This window comes from Diadema antillarum, unplaced genomic scaffold (genome assembly GCF_040938485.1).
Source record: "Diadema antillarum isolate AM-2024a unplaced genomic scaffold, OU_Dant_1.0 scf00000045, whole genome shotgun sequence".
Lineage (NCBI taxonomy): Eukaryota > Metazoa > Echinodermata > Echinoidea > Diadematoida > Diadematidae > Diadema > Diadema antillarum.
The window spans coordinates 2,375,943-2,401,533 of NW_027270934.1; the positions used below are offsets into that span (position 1 = coordinate 2,375,943).

The 25,591-nt window shown below is 37.2% G+C and overlaps 1 protein-coding gene across 1 annotated transcript; it reads right to left on the minus strand.

The window, feature by feature from the left end:
- Positions 1 to 17,690: 17,690 nt before the first annotated feature.
- Positions 17,691 to 25,543, minus strand: LOC139714230 (uncharacterized). Its single transcript, XM_071625949.1, has 7 exons — positions 25,051 to 25,543; positions 21,987 to 22,148; positions 21,498 to 21,773; positions 20,870 to 21,148; positions 20,186 to 20,461; positions 19,347 to 19,610; positions 17,691 to 17,848 (listed from the first exon to the last, which is right to left on the minus strand). Exons 2-7 carry the CDS (start codon positions 22,051 to 22,053, stop codon positions 17,691 to 17,693), a joined length of 1,320 nt encoding a protein of 439 aa, XP_071482050.1. The 5' UTR covers positions 22,054 to 22,148; positions 25,051 to 25,543.
- Positions 25,544 to 25,591: the final 48 nt, after the last annotated feature.

The following is a 25,591-nucleotide window of genomic DNA, read 5'->3' on the forward strand; positions in this document are numbered from 1 at the left end:
ATACAAGACTGTCAGCGGGGATTTGTCACTCCGTAAGCTTTGGCAAAATATTTCAAACGGATCTGTCTTAGTGACAAATTAATGTCCTCTCATTCATCTCCGTGTTAGAGAATTCTTCATTAAATTCATTTATTAAATATGTATTAAAGATATTCAAAACTGACTTTAGTCATATCTATTTCCCAGACGTTAATACCTCCTCGGCAATATATATCGGAAGAAGTCGTCGCACCTAGGGCGTTTCTCCCCGTACACACCACGTTGATACACCTATCCGAACGTGACGTAAAGACGGCGTAAGGTGCATCTGAAGACGACACAACGACGTCATCGATCTCGATCGTGTATGAGTCGATAGGTATCGGTGATTGATGGACAGGATCGATATGACAAGTGATCGTCAGGTTGTTGTTGTTTTCTTCTGGTTCCTCCGTGTATTGTATGGTTATGATATCTTCAGCAGGAGGGGCTGAAAAAGAGGAATTAACATTAAACAGTCTTATCTCCTATTCAAGATTTCAAAACAAATCTACAACATCACAACTTTGGCAGCTTGTTGGGATATAGTTATTGAATGTCTTCAAAGACATATTCCAGTTAAGCTTTCGATGTCATCATTATTTTTGATGACATGCATTATATATCTTTATACACATTTAAAAAAAATGAAATAAAGATATATTTGTCTGGCCACAGAGATTAGATTCACATTTTTCCCAAAGACTAATCAAAGAAGGAGAAACAAAGAAAAAGCACAAGGAAAACAATGATGACACTTTGTATCAAGAGAAATCATAAAGCTCCGGAAAACTGCATCTAGGACTGCATAATCTAAACATAAACCTTTCGATACATACCTCCTGGACAGTAAGATGAATTTGATGTCGTCATTCCGTACTGGTTTCTACCAATGCATGTGATATCAATGCATTTATTTGGCCCAGGAGATATGATGACGAAAGACTGGTTATGTGAAGCTCGAAGCGTGCTTTCCTCAGTCTGGACCTCATATTCCTCTATAGGAGGATATGGTTGGTCGGCAGGATCTACGTTGCAATGTATAGTTATGTTGCCTGGATAGTCCGCCTGTCGATTTTCTGTAACTCGTATTGATATGATGTTAGCTGCTGGTGAATCTAGAAAGTGGAATGACGAAATAGGATTTTGATAAGCTGAAGGTCATAAAAGCTCACCGAGCAAAGATGAATCTGGTTCTGGAACCTCGAGTGGGGATAGAGTTTTTGTTTTTGTTTGCTTTTTCTATGAAGTAAGGTTGTTATTGGAGTCGGTTCCGCAGCCCATAATCTTTTAAATTTGTTTTACCCTACCTACTGTTTAATGCAAAAATTACATTTGGCACTATCACCAGTTTTGTGTAAAATCACGGCAAATAAGCAATCAACAATAGCAGTATCATAGTCATCATTATTAACTATCATGATAGAAGTTTATGCTGTTCAATGATTACCTTGAGGGCAAAAGTTTCTGGAGCTCCTCGATGATCCGATGTCGTTCAACACGGTACAGCTGACGTCGATACATCTGTTGGGACGAGGGGCGAGGAGGGCTACGGAGCTGTTCGACGATGACAGGGTAATCTCGTCGACTTCGATCTCGTAGGTGTGGATGTACGGGTTGGGCTGGTCGTTGACACCGACGTTACATGTTATGAGTAGACTTTTCAGGGCGGTGCATTCTTCAAACTCCCGAATGTCAATAGAGACAGAGTTCGGACTAGGTGGGTCTATACAAATTCAAATGGTTGCATTATAAATCACTGTGTTCTTCGTGTAAAGCATGTAAAACTTTTTTTTTTCAGAGGTAATGTTTCTTTTTTAGTCTAATTCATTAGAATCACGCCCCCATACAATTATGGTGTTGTCCTCGACAAATTTCAATTGAAAACATTACAGTCGGTCCTACGTCACGCGAAAAAAAATCAAACGCCATGCCACATCATCTTCGATCGAAACTAACAATGAATCTAACAAAGGTATGGAAGAAGTAGTAACGAGTCGGTGATTTTACATCTTCATCAAACAGGAGGAAGCTAGTAAAGTTAGGTGCTTGTTAATGGGAGACCTATAATCATAGACGCTGCATCACCATCTCATCAAATCTATATTAATATTTTGTTGTTGCAACTAATACTAATGTTATGTGAAAGCACGTGAAACTTCAAATCCCTTGAATCCTTGTCTTTTACGCTCGATTCTCTTGGAACTATTATTGTATTTGAACAGCTCATTCAGCTTTTCTATTTCCCTTTATCTTACTCAAATTATCAAAATTAATGTAGATATTCAGAGGTCTCGTGCTTAAATCATTAAATCGGGTAATACTAAACTTACACTGAACGTCCAAGACGTGTGCCGTTTGGTTTCCATAGACATTACACTGGAGAAGCTTTCCATTGAAATCAGAGTTGGGCGTGAATGTCCAAACGCTGAGGACGTTGTACTGTTTAGCCTGATAGTCAGTGTACGTTGCAACCCTGTTGTTGTTACTTTCAACTCACGGCGCAAAGTAGGAACAAACAAGCAAGCAAACAAACAAACTTTTATACTCTTATACTTTTATTGGGGCCTATTGGATTTTGCCGGTGACACATCGTGGAATGAAATGACAGGATTTTGTAGAGCGCAGGGAAATGAATCGGAGATTGCAGTAGACTAACCAACGTCTCTCACCCTGTTATATGGGAAGAATGTATCAGATACTGCTTTTCTTTATAGGTCATTTAACAAGAAAAACAACAAGAAATAAGATCACCCCATCTTTCTTTTCTTAAGAAAACAGTAGACATGTGTGGTCAAAGTAAAACTGCTATCATTAACAAATGATAGCATGCGGGGACTTGGAAGAATACGTTTGATCAACAAGACAGTAATCGAGATTACCAGGAAGCAAAGGAAGTACGAAGTAATAATATTCAATGAGTGATGCGATCTTGTTGAGGTAAATTACGAGTTGCACTGCATTCACATTTTCGTTTTTTTATGCAGGAATACTAACCCCCCTAAAAAAAAAAATAGAGAAAGAATAAGATAAGACGGAATTGAAATGAATACACTGTAGTGCACCATGCCACCTGCATGCCGTGCTAGCTGGGCTCCTGTGAACTTCTTGAACTACTTTATCTGAAGGCACGGTACAATCTTGTCACATCAAAATTTCGACATTTTTACCGGGGCTTATTGCGATTACTATACTTACTGCGTCTTCCACTGCACCTTACACCAACGTCTTCACTGTGGACATCGTCACTATCTTTGCATACCCACGCCCTGTGGAAGCAATCTCCGAAGAAATTCTCATAACCAGAACAATATGGTCCGTCCAGCCAGATTTTGCCCGTCCCTTGTCCAAAATGAAAAGTATTGTCTCCAAAGAACCTCTCTGCAGATTCGAACCCCAGCTGTCTGCACACTACCCGTGCGTCACGAATGTCCCAAGCGTCGTCGGTCAGTGTGCCCCAAACACCATTACACAGAATCTCAACTCGACCCTCGTGATTTCCAGAGCCCCCTTCAAGTCTCACTAGCAAGGTCGAAAGTGACAAAAACAGACACAGTGATTATCTATAGTAATCCCTTGCAGTGACATTGAAGCGATGCATAGATACTGTCAGATGCAAATTTAATTTTAAGTCCGAAACTGGAGCGTTTTGTATTATCATGTTTACAGATTGAAAATGTTGACCAAGCTCGGAAAATTCCTCTTTGTGAGGTGAAGCAATACATTGTGAAAGGAGTTCATATGAATTACTTGGAAAAACACTTGAATAGAAGTATCTCCTCCTAACACGCCCATGACATAATTTAATGCATCTTAATCCTTTGATCTTTCCAATGAATTGAACGAATATTTTAAATTCGTACATTGTTACACAAAAATATGAATTCTGCAAGCTATCAGAATACTTTTACACATGTCCTTATCTATTCATTTCAACACGAAATTTCAGTAGGACCGTGCATAAGATTCATAACAATGTACAATTTAAAGGTAAAAACGGATAAAAACAAACTATACGTGTACAGTGTACATCAAAACAGGAGATGTATACAACATAAGGAAATGTAAAAAGAAAAAAAAATCGTACATAAAATTATCATTTACATGAGGTTGTAATATCATAGTGCAAGTAAAATGAATCAAAAATAAAATAAAAAAGAAAAAGAAAAAGAAATAACATCGGGGAAAGCGGAACATTATGAAATACAAAAGAAAAAATGAAAATAGGACTACCTATTATGATAGTGGTCAGTTTCGTTTGGCAAATAAAAAACAGAAATATATCGCTTTATTTGACTGCAAGGTAAAGAATAACATAATAAATAATATCACATCACAATATCTCCACTAGATACAATCACATATAAATAATATACCTAACATAAATATACAGTTATTCATATAGGCTACATTATATGCTAAAAATTTCCAAATCTACAATCTATTTTTTGAAAGTGTGATTTAAAAGATTCAAAATTAGTAGTACTTATTTCTATCAGGTACTTTGATATCATGTTCCAAACCTTAACCCCTCTATAAAATAAACGTTTATGCATAAAATTAGTCCGAGCTTTTGGTAATGAAAAAATAATTTTCGGACATGACCCTCTGATAATATATTGCACATTAATTATATAAAATCTATCTAAGAGATATACAGGAGCGAAAAATGAGATATCTTATACATCATACTGAATAACTGCTTCTCTCTTCCGAAATCTCATATTAATGTCATCCAGACAGAGGGCTCATTACAGCTTTTGTTGTAAAGACAGTTCATCAAAAAGTGGCAATGATATAGATTGCAACATTCATTGCTTTGTTGAAGCCTAAAGAAGCGATTGTTTGCACCTTTCCGCATGAGCCTTTTAAAAGTAAAAACTAATAGCTTTACAATCCGTTACTGGCATCTTTCCAAATGATACAGGATACTCACGTTTTCCGCCTTGGCACGACCTATCACAGCGTTCATATAGCACGTCCGATGACTTGCGCTCACTTTGTGTCTTCTGTCCTACACGGAGAGGGGTAATTAAGTGTCCGAGTAAAGTGAGAATAAAACGACTGATATTCACAAATTGACGAAAATGGAAGCAACCGAGTGAACCAAATTGGAAACGTTATGACCACCATATAACAAAATACACACGTTTAGATTCATTCGCAATCTCACACTACCAAAATTGCAAATTTAATTGAACTTCATGAGATGATGGACACTGATTAAGAATTAATTGTATCGATGGGTAAAAACTAGCAAAGTAGCAATAGTTGTCGATGTAATTCTGGCAATAATGCTTTTTATGGAACCATTACAAGAGTTTCTTTTCTTTAAGGATTTGATAATTGCGACAATATAGATAAGTTAAGTCACAAAAGCATGATTTATTGAGTTTCAATATACCTGGACATCAGTGTGCCTAAGCTAATGCACTTTTTGAGGAAGAAAAGTCAGCTACATTAACCATTACAAATCTAACGATAATGCATAAAGCCTTGTGTTTACAATTGCATTGATTTTGTGATTTTAATACTGGATAAATTCTTGGCATTATGGACAATGATTTCGAACATTGCAGCCATTTTCAAAAAAAAAAAACAATTCCGGTCATGCTAGCAATAACGCCTTAGAAAGTACGCTGAACAGGCTCAGCCGTCTGCTCGCTGTTTAAAAGATCGCGTTGGCTTTTTGGACATTAAAAAAACCAATTTGTAGACTACCATGGAGATGGTGGTGATCATTTAGGGAGTTTTCAGACATTTTGCTCTGTTTTTGAGAAAAGCATTTAATGATTTAAGACGTTTGTCTAGCCTAAATCGTTGAATATCCACGTCAATATCAGAGACGCGTAGTGAATCATATCCGTCTGTCATTTATTGAATCAACCAGTATTCCTTCAACGTTAGCGAGCCCTCATTGACAACATGATTGTAATGGGTTTTATGCTGACAACCATTATACGCGTTTCTTAGTGAAAAAGGGGAAGAAAATTGAAGCATGAATTTGAAATATATCAGGCATTTCTAGCTATGTACTGTACTTAATGCCTCCGAAAAGTCTTTCAATGAGTAGCTAACCTTAAATACATAAAGCCCGCTCAATTTGGCAAGTATCTTTGGAAAGGCTGCTTTCTAAGCGGTGCCGTTATTGTAAAATATAGCATATCCGCTGACATTTTTGTCGTTTCATCATCAATTACTACTATTGAAAGATATCATTTCTCTTGCTTTTTCCATCTCATACTGTAAAAATATCAGATATACATTTCGCATCCTAACGCCACCCAAATCAATAAAAAGTAGAGAACATCTTTACAACATTTTTCGCAGTTCAAGCCAGGTATTCACAGAGGAATTGCCTGTCAAAATGACTGACGCTCCACTGGATATAGGGGTGACTTCCGTCTTCGAAATTTCAATGTTTGACAAAGGAAGTACTCCTCGTATCACTACGATGGTTCAGACAAACATGATATTGCACAGAAACACTCGACGTTCCTATAACGTTTCTCATTTATAGTAGAGGGAGTATTATCATCAAGTATTAAAGCTTTAGTGTCGATGGATCATGGTTTGGACAAGTTGGACGGGGTTGTGTTTCATCAACATGGGGTGCTGCCCCTTCCGACATCAGAGCACGTACGTACCTTGACGGCAAAAAGAACGAAATAATGCCATATATTGTAGTACTTGTAGAGGAATTTTAAGCAATTTTTCAAAAAAACTTTTGGTTTGAGGTTCCACAATCCTGAATGTATCTCAGATGAACGATCACATCACACAGTCTACATTCTTCAAAAAGAATGTTTTGTTATTTGTCCGTCGTGTCTATGTTTCAATGTAGCCATTTTCTTCAAACGTGGTGTCCACGCCATTTGTAATTTGGACGCCGTCCAAGTACCACGTCATGTCCGTGGAAGCATCGACGCTTGTAGCCGTGCAGACAGCCGTTGTCTGCCGGTTGGCGCGGAGAGGGGTTGAAACTTCCATTTCTATCGTCGTGGAACCTGAAAGAATAAAATACGTTTCAGATAATGACTATACTTGACATCATTTTCATTCGTGCATATCGTGACAATTTTTCACGTAATCATTTACTGCTGTATATTTGTTAGTACTTTACATGCTCTAGATTGTGACAACTGTTGTTAATGCTGTTGGAGAATGTGTTGTATACTATCATGGCACAATAAAAATGCACTTACCACTAATTTGAATGAGCAGTTGTAGGAAGCCAAGAATTAGCAAGGTTCGGCTTTCCATCTTGCTTCTTACAGCCCTGAAAGAGAGGGATGAGAAAGAACATTATCAAAACTGACAAAATTAATGAAATATTGGCAAGCAATTCGTACTGTCCATAACAATCCATAAAGTCTAGAACATCCTTCGCGAAATAGAAAAAAAGGAGGGGAAATAATCATAATGATATCACAAAACAACCACGGATCATGGATATTAATATAATGTCAAATATCTATCACCTGGATACGAACTACTGGATCATAGGCAGACTCCAAAATGCAGACGTGTATCTCATGAAATCTCTATGCCAGCTGATGGCCGGAAAGGCTGTGACAAAGGTATACGCCTTGCGAACATGGTTAACAAGCATGTTATATAAGTCCACATTGCATATCAATCCGCGGTGTAAACCGCCCTCAATATTCTTTCGCCGATATAGAAGAGCTCGTGATGATGTCAGCGCGGGTTGTGTCTCGTGTCAGATTAGATCGCGTCAGTTTGTTAACAAGGGGAAAAAATATTGCATATCGTCAGTCCGCCGCGCAAAGCGTTCCCAACTTTGAATATTCAAGTTGCATACAACAAAATATCGATTGAAATATGAATATAAATGTCCGCCCGATGCGTGCTGTCAAAGTCTGTTAAACCCTCTCTTCGATATCTTTAATACAATGGTATATTCGAAAGTAGTCAATGATTACTATCGCACACTTTTTTTTTCTTTCAACCAGTATTAATTTCTTTTTCCAACTCACTGATCATTTCTATTTCAAACATTTCATAAACGGACCCCAATTTTACGTTTCTCCTTAATCACTAATACCTTCATTCCGTGACTTTTTCGTTTTGCGTCGAAACTTCCTGAGTGTCTCATGTATATATTCTATCTGATGTATTCAACAAGTGCTGCGTGCGATTTCTGTGTCAACATTGTGAAAAGAACAAAACTCATACTTGTTTCCTGCCTCGCTGATTCGACCGATGTGTATGATATGTTTGATAAATGGAACGATCACACGAAAATCCATGACAGTTCAAGTTTCTGATTTGGATAGATAAATTCAGAAGGACTCATGTGAAACCTTTTCGGATTCTTAAGAAAAAAAAAGAAACATGGAAACCAATAAAGATTATACCACATGCTCTGTTATGTAGAAACATTATAACATATAAATGCTTGATTATTTTCTATTAGTCTGTAAATTTTCGTGTTGAGATTTTTTTTTGATTGTTTGGGGTCTTGGGGGTTGATCTTGAATATATAAACTTTAGATATTATATATATATGATACATTTTGATTAAACTTAACTCACAGGAATCATCAAATTATGTCAGCCACAATATTCATTTAGTTTGTTCACATCTAGACGAATGACATATTACAGATACAACTGTTCAACTATTTCGTTACTAAAATGTCGGATCAGAAAAATCATCTACACACGTAATCTCCAATATTAGATACGAGATGTTCATTTTTTAAAGTTATGTTCACGTTATCAGAGCTGAAGTACAACAATCGATATTGTTGAAACACGGCCAATCGAAGGCTTTCATGTCATGTCCTATTAAAAACACGAGTTATCTTTCAACTTGAGGAACTTGACCTGAAATTAAATATTTTCATTCAAGTTTTTACAACACGATTAAATGATCAAATTGTGATAGAAATAACAAAAATGCTGATATAAGTTACTTCTCCTGTGATCTATGATGCTATGTGTTTAACATGGCTACATGGCTTGTATTATGTAATACACTTAAACAGTCAGCACAAAGTTTCATTTGCATGGTCAGGAATTGTTCTCACGAAATCAGTTCTTTCGTATATCCTCTTCTCCACAGTTTGTAAATGACAGCTTTCAGTGTAAAGATACCACGTCGTCATGTTACTGTAGAGTACTGAGCACTTTTAGATAATTTCTCTTCATAATGATCAGATACTAGGTGTTTCAAAAAACATTTCCCACTTTTTATTCTTAATTATTCATAAACTATATATTAGATAACATTGTCATTGATAAGAGTAATAGCTGAATAGTGTACAATTTGGTTGAAGGTGGTTTAAATATGAAAACATAAATCAGTTTCATGAAATCCATGATTAATTTCACAGTTAGGTTCCAGATTTTGCTCTATTTTCAACCCTCTGTACAAAATTTCACTTTGCACAGGGGTCAATGGGTGTGTATGGGAGTGTGTGGTTAACACCCTGACAATGGTCCTGAACAATGGTTAGGGTTTGAATGCTTCATTATTTATTCATGAGAAATTCCACTATCACAACTAGTCTTTATTCAGCCTCTGGCAGTATCTGTATAAAGTCAAACGCCTGCCGATACTGTCGTTGGGTCTCGACAGTGCTCTCCCTATGCTTCTGAAAAACGAAATTACAATAAATACCTTCTGTTCTATCGTAAACATGGTGACAGGAAGCAAAGAAAATCAATTAGATTATACACTCGTGTAAATGGAGCCTTAAATAAATCTACTGTGAAACATATCGCCCCAATGATTAATGCTGCTGAACTCGTAACCAAAAATGATTTCTTTTTATCAAAAAGCGAAAAATTTGTCAGACTATTTAACTAGTAGACAGTTGTATTAAAATGAGGAACTTTAGATCATTTATGCTTATCTATATCCCAAATTTAGTGATATGTGAAGCAAAAATTGAAATGATTGCCAGCTGGAATGGAATGTGGTGTTTGCAGGCACATGGAAACGTGTGCTTCCTTTTTCCATGTGCATGCAGTTTACCCTTTACCATGCATGAATCCAGACTAGCAGTGCCAGGGCAATCCACATGAATTATTGATTAAGCATTCATGTGCCTGGGAGCACGAGACTGACGCCTAGTCAGCAGGTGGTTCAGGCATGTTCATTCTTAAAGACCTAATAAAATGCTTGCAAAATGTTTTAATATGCAAAAGAAATGTAAAATATATGTCATGATTATCAATGTAAATATGTTGTCAGTGTCGTTCCGGTTTTTATCGCTTCTAGAAACTCCCCCAAATATCACATTTTTGGAGGACCCCGTTGCAGCTTTTGCGAAAAAGATAGTCACGTGACCAACACCCCTGAACCGATTGATGACGTATAAGCACGGAGTTGTGCTCAGTTAGCAGACGCCGCTCAGCACAAGCACTCAGATTACTAGCATGGTACACGCGCGTACACGATAGCTAGCCCGGCCAGGCCCGGGCCCCGCGGGATGTGCGCTCCCGGTCGACCCACTGACTGTCGACATGTACGCATTACCACGTACATTATCACTAAGTTAGCTTGCACAGATACCTGGTACCTCGAGCATAATGTCTTCCCCTATATGGGTAAACCTCGACATTGATGATGATGATGAAGACTGCAGCTCTGACGATAGCGGAGAAGAAGAGGAGGCACATGAAGTTGAAGGGGAAGATGGGGAGGGAGAGACAGCCGATGAACCAGAACGTTATCGTGGGGCTGCACCGTACCTTACCGATATGAACCAGCTGCATCTCCCCCGCTGCCAGTGCAAGAGCGTATGAACATGGCACCAAGCCCGAGAATAGACCTCACGGAAACGATCGCCTGGGAAATACAGAGTGGTATGTCTGGTGTGCCCCCATATAGTTTAACGTTAGAAAAGATATACTGTATTCTACATGATTGACATTGTAAGTTGTAACTGTTTGTCTAGTAAGTAGATTAGAAGAACAGGCCCAGCTCGCTCACAAAGTGAGCGGCTACTTCGGCCGCAGCAAGCAAGCGGGAGCGTCCCGGCCGTGGCCTGGCCCGTCGGCCGGCGCTTACAAGTTAAACTACCAGTAGTAGTCTAGAAGTAGATCTAGTAGCAGTCTACTAGTAGTTATAGTAGTCTACTAGTATAGTCTACTAGTACTACTACTAGTAGTAGTACTATTACCACTACGGCACTAGGTCTAGTAGACTAGTAAGTAGTAATAGCAGAATCTTTGGTAGTAGTACAGAGGCTACACTCTAACGCCTAACGGTTAGGGGGATATGTTGTTACAGGGTGGGTCATGGCTCAAAAAAAAAAAAAGAAAAAAAAAGGCCTAACCAGTTTCCCATAGTCAGTTTCTGCAATATTTGTTATCAGTAATTTAGATGCGCCATTTTTAAAGAAAAACGATACCAAGAATTATCGTCAATTTTGGTCGAGAAGTTTTTGTTTTATGCTAAAAATCATACTGTGGAAGGAAGCCCAAACGCCGTGCTTATCTACCGATGAATGCCACGGTGGGGCTGGATTCACGAGTAGGTCTAGGCCTATAAAGCAGGCAAGTCGCCGTAGTATTAGTACAGACACGCAATGGTGGTGGGGCTATCGTGAAATAGGCCCCACCGCAGTGCGCGTGCACCGTACCCGTGCGTTTATAGCTAGCAAGGGTTGGTCCTCCTTGGGTTTAGGGTTAGGTAGGGTTGTATTTATGGTTAAATTGGCCGTTAAATTAGTCGAGGGCCATATTATAAAGTCATTTTCGCCGCATTCACGAGTATTCACTGTGGAAGGCAGCCCCACCGCCGTGCTTACCTACCGAGATGAACGCCACACGGTGGGGCTGAAACAGGCGAGTCGCCGTAGTATTACACTATTTTTTAGTACAGACACGCAGTGGTGGGGCCTATTTCACGAGTTTGCCGAAAATAATGGATATCCAAGCGTACCACAGTTGTAGTCTGTATTATTGGCAGTATTAAATCCGATACAGTTCATGAAATATTCTTTTGTCTAAAGGCTTAGCCAATGACAATAGTGCAGCGCAGCACCTGCTATGCGCTCGCTAGCTCGCTCCCCCGCCAGCGCTAGCCAGTGCAGCCGCCGGCCGCGCCGGCCGGCTGTCGCTGCGCTGCGCTAGCATAGCCTTGCCAGCTCGCTGGCTACGGCTAGACTGGTCGTGAACGACTCCGTTCTTAGACGTCATCACAATTTAGAGGTGATAGTGCGCCGCATGCGGTGAAAGTATAGCAAGTTTTCCAAAACTGAGGAAATTGCATCCATTATGCTAACAAATATAGAACAAAATTCAGAACAGTAAAAAAACCCGCACAACCATAGAATTACTTAGAATTTAACATTTAATATTATTACATCATTGAGAAAAAAATGCCTAAACCATTTTATTAGGTCTTTAAGGGCCATTGTCAGCACACACTCACATACACATCACTGGTTCCTGTGCAAGGTTCAATTTTTGTACAGAGGGTTAAAAATTGACCAAAATCTGAAACCTTACTTCAAAATCAATCTTAGATTTAATGAAACTGATTTATGCTTTCACATTGAAATTACCTTCAACTAAATTGTACACTATTCAGCTATCACTTATATCAATGACAGTTTTATCGGATGAATAGTTTTTGAGCTATTAATGATCAAAAGTGGGAAATGTTTTTTAAAACACCTAGTACACATGGACATGATACATATTTTGCCTATGTAGAATAAATTACAGTGCACACAGCTATCCGATCGCTTTAACTTGAATAGCATCATGTACCCAATCTCACATTACGAATGAAAATATTATTCTGTTTAGTTCTCCGTGCTGTTTAACACCGGACATATCCTTTATCCATGATCAAGTTACTTTCAATACCACGACAATTGTAAGCACATTACTCTATCACAATACAAGCGATAAATGCATTTTTAAAACTGTCTATCGTTGATAGGAGACAGACAAAAGCTCGTAATTCAAAATTCATATCAGGGTTTGTCCTATCAATTTCTAAACTGTATCGAATATCAAGTGCAAGTTTGCGAACTTCCTTGTAAGTTTATATAGGCATTTCACGTTTATAGTGTATATATATATATATATATATATACATAATATCGAAAGAGAAAGAGACAGAGAGAGAGAGAGAGAGAGAGAGAGAAGCAGAGAGAGAGAGAGAGAGAGAGAAGCAGAGAGAGAGAGAGAGATGTATGTAGATGTATTATTTTGCATGCATGAATCAAAAACACAAGAAGATGCGGTGAAGATAATTGAAGACCTGAATATAAGAACGACCCTGGTCCAATTTTGGGCCAAATTCAGTTTGACATGGGAAATTGTAGCTTATGCATGGACTCATCTTGTGTATAAATGATAAATCCTAATTACCCCCGCAAGTACCTGAAATGAATGAGTTAAATCTTATATTAATGTTAGAATGAAGGACTTGGGTCATTCTTACATTCATATTATAGCGCCCTCTATCATCCTTCTCTTATCTCTATAGCAGAATATCATTAAAGAACGACCCAAGTCCATATATGATTAAAAGAACGACCCAAGTCCATCACACAAAATGGCCTCTCCACAATAAATGTAAATGTTAATTGTCATGATAATATATGTTCTAATTTGTATATACAATGTTGCCTTCCCATCACAGTTAAATAGAAAATTTTTGGAAAAACATAAAAGATATGAAGTTTTTTAAAGTTTACTCGAAATGATCTTCCATGGACTTGGGTCGTCCTTATATTCATATACTCAATTCCACTGTTCAACGAAACTTTGTTCGAAATTGTACAGGGATAGAAACGTGTCTAAACAAATTACTGAACAAGATTATCTGGCTCAGGTTTGGGATGTGAAGTCAGTTTCGATCTATTTACCATTGACAGATCGTCTTCACTTGTTTTCTAATCAGAGATCAATAAGATTATGTCACAAAATCAGAAATTAAGAGATATTTCCTCTCTCTCTCCCTCTCTCAAATATTTATTCCTTTTCATCATATAACTAATTTTGATGTTTTGAAAGATTTTGTGCATGTTGATGCCAGGAGAAATTTTCGGTTAGAATTAGAGAGAAACTCCATTCAGTATTCTAGACAGAAAACAAAACAAGCGTAAAAAAATGTGAAGATTGTAAAAGATAAATGAAAATTTTCAGATAATTTCTTTCTTCCACGTTAAGAATTAGTAAAAAAAAATGATTGAAGTACTTCCCATAGATTTAGTAGACCTGAAATGTAAACGACGGCTTTTTGAAATGGAAATCATATTAGTAAAAAATAAATTATTGCCGAAAATCATAAAATATTCTTTACTCTTTTTTTTTGCAAGTTTAAAGCAGCTATTTTCCAATTGTACTACGAAATCGCCCCCTTTAAAAAATCTACGTGTGTTTTATTTTTCCTCGACATTATTAGTCATATTATTTAAACAAGGTAAGTGCTTCATCAAGTGATTTTAAAATTTTCAAACTTTCAAATGCTCTTATTCGTGCTGTACAAATAAAGATGGATTATCAAAAATCATTAAATCATGCCTTGTATACACCCCATTCATATTTCTGAATCTTCTCCGAAACCATGTAGTTCCCTGATTTTTAAAGAATATCTCGGGGCTCGGCTGGTCTGCTTAATTGACAGGTGTGAGACGTATTACAAAATCCGCCACTTGACTTCCTTCTTCTTGATTGTTTTTTTCGTTGATTTTTTTTTTTTTCATTCCACAGTGCTATCTTCTGGTTTGCTAGTGTGTTTCTAGGTTCTTTCAACTTGTATCTTCGTCTGTCATAATTCGTTTAGCATGGTAAGAGGATTGATGATAGATTGCTGTAAATTACTCTAATAACATTTTTACAAGGGAAGATTACTCCCCCACGGATGTCGTACATGCCACATCATTTTTAAGTTTCAGCAAAAGAAATTTCGAAATTTTCAGAAGGCTAAAAATGCTTCACAATTTTACTTTGGCTTCGTGTACATCTTTTTTGCGATGAATATCCTTATCATGAAAACAATAGTTTCAAACCAATAAAGAACGGGAGGAGTGACTCCCTCTGTTACTGTGACAACGTTTCGTTTTCAGTTTGTTTGTTGTTATATATATATATATATATATATATATATATAAAGTATAAAAGCGTCCATAGGGGGAATTACGTCCGAAAAAAAAACAATATTGGCATTTTTAAAAGTATTTTCATGCTTTTAATCAAAATTTCCCCAAACTATCATTTATTCCGCATTTCCCTTATGGCTGGAAATAACGTGTATGAAGAGTCTTTGCACAAGGGGCTAGATCCATGTTTAGTACTTTGGAGAAAAATTGGTTTGTTTGTGAGAATTTGTACACAAGTGTATGGAAAATCTAAATCTAATTTTGCAATAATTTCTATTCAAATGGTTGTCTGCAGTTGAAATTTTCACTGTAACTGACTGAAACGGAATTCTGTGCAGTGATGCTAATAACTCAATTTTCATCAAAAATTGATCTAGCCCCTTTTGCAAATAAGCTCTTCATATATATATATATATATATATATACATATATGTATGTATATATACATATATATATATATTTACATATATATATATATATATATATATATATATATATATGTATGATACTTGTAGTCCGCGTGTTGGTACCAATACAGAAAAGATGACGAAGTAGAGTGGTAATGCATTTCAGTCCAACAGTGATAGAATAGAGTTATCTTGTTTGCTTTCAGAATTGTCATTGTCGACCCTGAGGAAGACGAATGTATTCGTCGAAAATTTGGTCTGAATAAATAGCACTGTTGGACTGTACTGCATTACCACTATACTTCGTCATCTTTCCTATATATACATATATATATATATATAAATAACAGCAAATAATAGTTTCTGCTCGGAGTCATAAGAAAGTATAGATTCACAACAGTAGGTCAATATAAACTCCGTTGAAGACGTAAATTTGACGAATTTTCGCCCATAGGGCTTTGTCAAGTCAATACATTTGACACTTTATTTTGAAGCAGATCAAAATAAAAGATGCGTCGTCACTGTGATGGTAGCGCGTCCATAACAAGATGCGCACAAACACAAAAAGCGCACAAGGGCGCACATAGACAAATAGCGCACAAGGTCAAATTCGTCAAATTTACGTCTTCAACGGAGTTTATATTGACCTACTGTTGTGAATATATATATATATATATATATATATATATATATATATATATATATTCATAGGTATTCTCCATTTGTAGTGTACATCCCGCTCCACCAAAAATCTGAGACACAGTAGACACCTGGTATCAATGAACACAGAAACGAGTTTCCAAACATTAAGCAGACTGTAAATACATCTATTCTGTAGTTTGCCGGTAATGTCGACCATGGAGAAAACAAACATGGATGCTCACGTTGCTGAAACCAGAACCACGAGATTACAACTCTAAATTACAATACAAGACAACGATAGAATAGAAATGACACTGCACTGCATCCTTAGCATCATTAGAGTTTCCACAATATGCATGCACGATGCCTTCTAGGTATAACATTCTGGACATGCTGAATCTCAAACGGTTGTGAAGGTGCTTAAAATCTGAATTCATTTCGTGATCCCAGAATGAAAAAGTAAAGGATATTCCTATTTAACCTGTAAGTTTTAATTTATACATTAGATGAGATGCCCAAACCCATTCTAGATTGGATAGACCAACCAATTCGCAAACAGATCCAAAATGTCAAGCAAATGTCTGCTATGACATGTAAGAGTAATTATGTACGAAAATGTACGAATAAATAAAATACGTAACTTTGATATTACATAAAAAATAAAGAAGTATATCAATAAAGATACTAGAACTAATGACTGTCCAATTTGGCCTTTTTCACCCAGAGATATCATACTTAATGCTCGTCAAAGATTCAGAAGGGAGGTGAAAATAGTTGGTAATTTCATATGATATATGCAATATGTACCAAGTAATATAGGAAACCAACATATTCTTGTCTTTTGTTTATATTAATAATTTTTCTAAATACGTTAAGCAAACATGGTAGGAACAAACATTTCAACCCTCTATTCTCTGGAAAGGTATTTATGTGTGATGCAATCACATAACATAACGTAACTTTTGATTCAAGTCAAATAGTTAAAAAACAACCAAACGCAATTTCATCAAATAAATCATGGAAAACATGAAACAGTCCTCACTCTCTTTTACAAAGAAAAGTTTATTGTGTGCGAGTTTCAAGCTCTCAATAAATTTATAATGTGTGTACAAAGAGACGCATGAGTATATATCAGAATCATCGTAATGACGATTCCACCTCACATCACACATTTTTAAAAGGAAATAAAACGGTTCCCTGTGTTTCATTTCAAATATCAACAATATATCTAAATTGGTTATAAAATCTAACTAAAGCTAATTCTCAAGTAGAAAACGTTAACGTTTCTCTCTTTCAACAAAACACTCATATTTTGCTTGGCACAAGCAACAATAATTGAGATCTGTGCTCAAAACTTGTGTCTGTCCTGTTTAAAACAGGTAAGATTTGATTTCCGATTATTAAAACAAAAATACAGATCACTGCTATATCACAAGTTGTATTCCGAATAATTATCAACGATATTAAAATCTGACATTCCCCGTAAAGAACCTCTTATATCATTTTCCTCATCTCGTGATGAAAGTGCCTAGTTCATCATGTCAGTTGAGTAGTGTTTCTTCTTCATGAAGACGGCAAAGCAAGCTGCCATCGACAGGACGAGAACGACGACGATAAGGGCGCCGGTTGTCGATGGTTCTTGGATGAATCCTTTCGAATGCTGCCAAGGATTGATATCTGCTATAACTGCTCGGAGTGACGAGAGTAAGAAAATTTGGTGGTTAGAACAATTTCAATTTTCGTGCAAGTAACCGTTTCGTTCTGTGGCAATTCATTATTGAACTTGCAAAATAATCTTTTTCAACATAATACTCTGAAAACAAAAGCTACATATACGATGTTAGAAAGTATAAAGGCTCTGAAAACAAAGGCTACATATAGGGTGTTAGAAAATATAAAAAGCCTTCATAAAGTTACCTGATTAAGACGCAGACATCAAGACGTGCATCTGACAGTAATATTATATGATTGTAATGGGTAAGAATACGTTTCCTTGTGTTACCTTATCTCCTGTTCAAATTTCAAGTCTTAAAGCCATTCAAAAATTTCAGATGCAGACGGATTTGATTTTTGATTTATTCACAAAATGCATATACATCGTTTACACACATACGTATAAATGTCTTTTTTTTAATAGATTGGACTAGTCATTTTTGTAATATAAATTTATATGAATTAGAAGTGGATCGTCATAAGCAATTCAAAAGTAGACAATGACTTCCATAATGTGTTATATACATCTACATACACATGCATTAAACAGAAAATTGTATCATATATATATATATATATAGCAATAATAATGTCACAACAGAGGAATGCATTAAATGCCAATCTTGATTTTAATGATTTTAATGAATAATCCTATTCATTAAAATCAAGATTGGCATTTAATGCATTCCTCTGTTGTGACATTATTATTGATATTTCTAGTACTGCCAATACGCGGAGCAACTACAATATATATATATATATATATATATATATATATATATATATATATATATAATGTCACTATATTATGCGCGTTCAGTCGATGTACTTCCGGGAACAGGAAAAACCTCTGTTAAATCACAGTTTTGTGTCACAATGAATATTCTACAATAGATATGCGCTGGTAAATGTGTACATTTTCGCAATAGGTTTTTCAAGTGTTCTTTCTTGGTTGAGCAACATATTTCTTGTTAAGATACATCTGACCCATCAGGTGACAAAAGATGTCTAATCTCTTTGAGAGACAGATATCTACTGGAGTTCGAAATCATTAACAAAATTGACTACTTGCGGGACGCAGTTACAGCGAGACAGGGCATAGTATCCATTAGAATAATGTTTGTGTGTGGTTTTTTTTTCATTTGATTTGGATTACTTTAATTAGCATTTCAAAAAATTGCTCACGACATAGGTTACACAGATAATGAGTTTGTTTAGCATTATTCGAACACTGGTATCTTTTTCCCTGTAGACGGCGTCAATTGTTTCTATGACTGTTTTACAGTGCAAACCCGTTACAACGAACACGGTTATAACGAAATTCTGGTTACAGCGAAATAAAGATTTAGGCTCCAAAATTACCGTCTATATATCCTTATATATTTTACTGTTCGGCTTTAACGAAATATCGATATAACGAAAGAAAACTACCGGTGCACAGAACTTCGTTATAACGGAGGTGCACTTGTACCTGTAGGGCAGAATGTCCTTGATTTTGTGGTTGATCCGAAGTCGTTTTGACCTGTACAAGTCACCCTGGTGCAAGTCTCAGGACGAGGGTCAAGGGTCACAGATGACGAGTTTGACGATGGAAGTATTCTACCACTTGCTGTGATGAGAAAGGTGTTGATTGGTGGGGTGGGCTGATACCGATCTTCAACGTTACAGGAAATCGAGAGCAAGTTCCGATAATCTTCCCCTACCAGCTCCTCAAACTCAATATCTAGAACATCACCTGTCAAGTTTGTAAAGTAAAAAGAAAAGACATACTGATGGCCAAGAATTAAAAAGAGACAACACAAACATAAAAAATTACAGGAATGTATCATGCACAAGCATTATATTCAGTAATATCCCTACCGGAAAGAACACAGTGTCTCACAGTGTGTTCACAATGTATTCACATTGTCGGTTATGTGAAAACACTCGAAATTTAACAATGTGAAGATGATTTCAGATTGTGGTGTAGTTTTTCACAGAGTATTCACATAGTAACGCTCTGTTCACCATGTGTAGTGATGATTCACACAGTGAACGAACTGATTATTCACAATGTGTTCACGTTGTTAAAACGCAATAAATCTTTACAAGTTAGCTAAACAATGCTAAACGTGGTTAATATATCCTTTCTATTAAAAGAAACAATGATACAAGACTGTAACCGAGAACGGATCTGTCTTAGTGACAATTGATGTCCTTTGATTCATCTTCGTCTTAAAGAATTCTTTCCAAATTCATTCATAGAAATATGTATCAATGTACGGTATTCATATCTGACTTAAGTCATATCTATTTCCCACACGTTAATACCTCCTTGGCAATATATATCGGAAGAAGTCGTCGCACCTAGGGCGTTTCTCCCCGTACACACCACGTTGATACACCTATCCGAACGTGACGTAAACACGGCGTAGGGTGCATCTGAAGACGACAAAACGACGTCATCAATCTCGATTGTGTAGGAGTCAATAGGTATCGGTGATTGATGGACAGGATCGATATGGCAAGTGATCGTCAGGTTGTTGTTGTTGTTTTCTTCTGGTTCCTCCGTGTATTGTATGGTTATGATATCTTCTGCAGGATGGGCTGAAAATGAAGAATTAACATTAAACATTGGTATCTCCTATTTCAACAAAAATCCATAACCTCACAACTTTGGAAGCTTGCTGGGAGTTGTTATTGAATGTATTCAAAGACAATAATATCATATTCCAGTCAAGCTATCAATGTCAGTATTATTTTTTATGACATACTAATATGAGAGATATGAATATATAGGCATCTTTGAAAAAAAAAAAGAAACATAAAAATATATTTGTCTGACCACAGATATGGGATTCATGTTTTTCTTTAAAAAGACTAGTCAAAGAAGGAGAAACAAAGAAAAAAACACAAGGAAAAGAAAGCTGACACTTTGTATCAAGAGAAATCATAAAGATCTGGAGAACTGCATCTAGGACTGCATAATCTAAACATAAACCTTTCGATACATACCTCCTGGACAGTAAGATGAATTTGATGACGTCATTCCGTACTGGTTTCTACCAATGCATGTGATATTAATGCATTTATTTGGGAGTGGAGATATTATGACTGAAGACTGGTTACGTGAAGCCCGATGAGCAGTTTCCTCAGTCTGGACCTCATATTCCTCTATAGGAGGATATGGTTGGTCAGAAGGATCTACGTGGCAATGTACAGTTATGTTGCCTGGATAGTCCGCCTGTCGATTTTCTACAACTCGTATTGATATGATGTCTGCTGCTGGTGAATCTGTACATTGGAATGATGAAATTAGGATTTTCATCTGCCAAAAGTCACAAAGGGACGCTGAGCGAAGAGGAATCTGGCTCTGGAACCGAGAGTGGGGAAAGGGTTTTTGTTTGTGCGTGTGTGTGTGTGTGTGTGTGTTTTTTTTTTTACGAAGTAAGATTATTATTTGAGTGGGTTCGGCAGCTCCTAATCTTTTAAGTTTGTTTTACTATACCTTCTGTTCAACGTAAAAACTACATTCGGTACTATCATCAGGTTTGTGTAAATTACGTAAAAGCAATCAATAATAGCAGTATCATCATCATCATCATTTTGTGTCATAACAGAAGTTTAGCTGTTCAATGATTACCGTGAGGGCAAAAGTTTCTGGAGCTCGTCGACGATCCGATGTCGTTCGAAACTGTGCAGCTGACGTCGATGCATTTGTTGGGACGAGGGGCGAGGAGGGCCACGGAGCTGTTGGATGATGACAAGGTAGTCTCATCGACTTCGATCTCGTAGGTGTGGATGTACGGGTTGGGCTGGTCGTTGACATCGACGTTGCATATGATGAGGAGACTTTTCAGCGCTGTGCATTCTTCAAGCTCCCGAAAGTGAACAGAGACTGCCCTCTGATTGGGTGGGTCTGTACAAATCAAAATCAGGATATTTTCCCTCAGTTCATTCTTTGTGTTATGTGTTGTTCTATTGGTTTCTTTGATCTTTTGAAAACCATACTCGTAAAGTAGTAATACGGCGATGTAATTTGTGGTACTGCATGAAGCACAGGCGAAGTAATTTGACTTTCACGTCATAAGCAACTTATCATTAAATTGTAAGAGTGGATAGCAAAACTCACACTGCACGTCCAAGTCGTGTGCCGCCTGGTTTCCATAGACATTGCACTGGAGAAGTTTCCCGTTCATATCAGAGTTGGGTGAAAACGTCAAAACGCTGCGAATGTTATATTTCTTGGCCTGATAGTCAGTATACGTTGCCACCCTGTCGTTGTTATTGTGAACTGAGGTTGGAAAGTAAGGGGACAGAAAAGACAGTGAAGGACACGAAATAAACAAGTCAGCAACATGCAAGCCTTGCTGCGACTTTTTAAGTCTTTTGTTGTTAATCAGTACAATGATGTTTTTTACAATGAAATGACAGCTATTCAAATTTGAAGTATGAAAAATGAGGGATGAAGTTAGTATTGATGATATAACTGCATATAGTAAGGTTTGACATTTACTTTTTTCATGTTTGCCAGAACGAAATTTAATGGCTGGACACAAAGAAAAGAAAATCAAACATATAATAATCTATAAACCACGATGATTGTGTAACCATCTTAGGGAGTGCTAAAGAAAAATAACAAAATAGATTAATTTTAGAAAACATTAAAATTGATATGAATCATCATCAGGTGTGAAAGAGGGATTCCGATACTATGAGTAAGTTTAATAACTCCTACAATTTGAATTACACACCGAAGTCAGGGCTCGACACTAACGGTGGCCCGGTGGTCCGGGGCCACCAAAAATGAAAATCGGGCCACCAAATTTAAAAAAAGGGCAAATTTGGTGGCCCACCTCGGGCCACCAAAGTTTTTTGAAAAGTATGTCAATAAATTCGTAACTTTTTGCGCCGGAAATTAGCAGTTACATTTGTTCAAAGGATGGATGAAAAGGACTGAATGAATGCCTGAGAGTGAGTGTTGCAAGTTTGTTGAAGTTTATTTATGAGTAGATCTGTCCAACTTCTAATTCTTACTATCATAAATCTTAAATATTTGACTCATTAAAAAAAAGGACTTTTAATGTTTTTTATTGGGTTTTTTTCGGGACACCAAATTTTTCTCTCGGGCCACCAAAAATTTGAAATTTAGGATTTTGGTGGCCCGATGGGCCACCAAACAAATAAGTTAGTGTCGAGCCATGCGAAGCATAAATATGATTTTTATGTTTCAGTGGCACAGTACATTCAAGAAATGATTAAAGGTATACCTACGGGTGTTTGCAGTTAGATAAAATTTGGGAGTAAACTTAAGCCGTGAAAAAAAAAAAACCACTTTACCTTAATTTGTCGCGGCCTCTAACTGAAATGCATACAGTAACTAAGTTGCAAATTATTTTTTCCTCTTTTTTTTTTTTTGGACGAAAAGTACACATAAAAAATGTCTTGGTAGCCCGATCGGGCCACCAATACATTAATTTCTTCAGTAATGGTGGCCAAACATCTACTTCTGGGGGCCGCAGACCATCGGGCAACCGGTAATGTCGAGAGCCTTGGATATGTTTTTAGGTTTGGATTTGACAATTTCATTGTTTTGTCATATTTTTTATTGAATTAGGAGCATTCATTAACATCAAATACATTCATACATCGAAATATCGTCTTGTAAAATCTTCTTAATCATTTTAATCAACTAATGTAGCATATGCGCATTTGCGTATTCCTTTGTTTGTGTCGTTTTCTATCTGATGGCTCTATAGCCCATATTCAGCTGCACGAGCTGGTCTTCCTTGCATGGGTCCAGTTGGATGTGAGGCGAGTCACTTTATCGTGTTATGCACCCTGTTATTTACGATGAATGAATTGAGCAGGATTGTTTACGTCCATGAGCTGTGACTCTCACACACTGGACTTCCATTTTATGTTCTATCCGAGGGACTGAGTGTTTTTCCTCTTACTGCAGGGGGCGATAATTATGATTACACGCAACATATTGCTTAGTTAGACTCTGGAAATGAACCCGACCGATGATAAAAATCACGAGTCAATTTCGATTATAAAAATAATGGGTAAAATCACTCTTGCTTATACATATCTGTATTATGAAATTGAACACTTATTCGAAATCTATCTTGAAAGTGCTGTCCAGCGTTTACTTGTCCCATCGCAATAATCAATGCATAAATGTGTTAATGAAATGATATGAAATCAAATCAGATCAAACCATATCAAATCAAATCAAATTATTCATATTCCACTTTGTGGACATTGTATACATACAACATACAGTGACATTTGTTAAAGTACTATTATTATAAATGTGGAGGAGACTGCTAAGAAGCAGTGCTTGTAAAATTTAGATCCCCTGGTATATATCAAGGAAAATAGACAAATTTATATGATTTAACGATATCAAAAGAAAAAGCAAAGTGCTAACGATGTACAAAGGCCCTGGGCATATTGAATACATTTTAGAAGGTTACATAGGATTATATCAAATGGGTTAGTCAAATACCAGTTAGTGATTGGCTAAACACAGTCACGTGATAGAGGTACATTCGTTATGTTCGCCTATGGGCGAACATTCTTGAAATGTTCCCCCATGGGAAAACATTTTCACGCGTAACAAATGACAGAAGGCATAGGACCGCGCGCGCACAGTCAGCTGACAGTGCATTTGGCTCTGCGCGATCAACGAGCGAGCGATCGAGTGCGTTGTGCTGCTGGTGGTTGACGTTGACGTATTTGACTAACCCATATACTAGTAATATAACAGATGATGACTTTTGTTGTCGGGAAAATGTACCAAACGTTCCACCCTCGGGGTTTGAAATGCTATTTCGGGAGGCTGTAAGTCCCTCGATTTCGTCTCGGGACTTATAACCTCCCTCAATAGCATTTCAAACCCTTCGGGTGGAACATTCGGTATGTTCCCTCCCCCGCCAATGTGCAAGGTACTTCGGCCTTACATGATGATCTTAAGTATGCAGGTTTCACTATACAAGACATCAGTATATTGTGAACTATAAGCGGCATTGAAATGGCATATCAATCGCATTGCTCTTTTCTGTCACAGAAGTATAATGTATTATCTTTTTCTCACTGTATTGGCCCCATTTTTTTGCGCAGTTTCATGACGGAAGATCAGCATGATGACTTTTACAACATTTCTCACAGCAGTAAATAACAATGCTTACCCCGACGTCCACTACACCTCACGCCCACGTCCTCGCCATGACTATCATCTGGTGAACCATGCTTGCACCCCCACGCCCTGTGGAAGCAATCTCCCAAGAAACTCTCATAACCAGAACACCACGGTCCGTCCAGCCAGATTTTGCCCGTCCCTTGTCCAAAATGAGCCCTCCCAAAGAATCTCTCTGCGGATTCGAACCCCAGCTGTCTGCACACTACACGTGCGTCACGTATGTCCCAATCGTCGTCGGTCAATGTGCCCCAAACACCGTTACACAAGATCTCAACTCGACCCTCGTGATCTCCAGAGCCTCCTACAAGTCTCACTGGTAAGGTGCCGACGTGACAAAAAAAAAAAAAAAAAAAAAACAGACACAGTAAGTGTCAGTAATCCCTTGCAGTGACATTGAAGAGATGTATAGACACTGTCAGATGCAGATTAAATTTTAAGTCCGAAAGGGGGAGCATTTTGTATCATCATGTTTACAATCATGTTGAAAATGGAATGTTGACTAAGCTCGGAAAATTGCTCTTTGTGAGTTG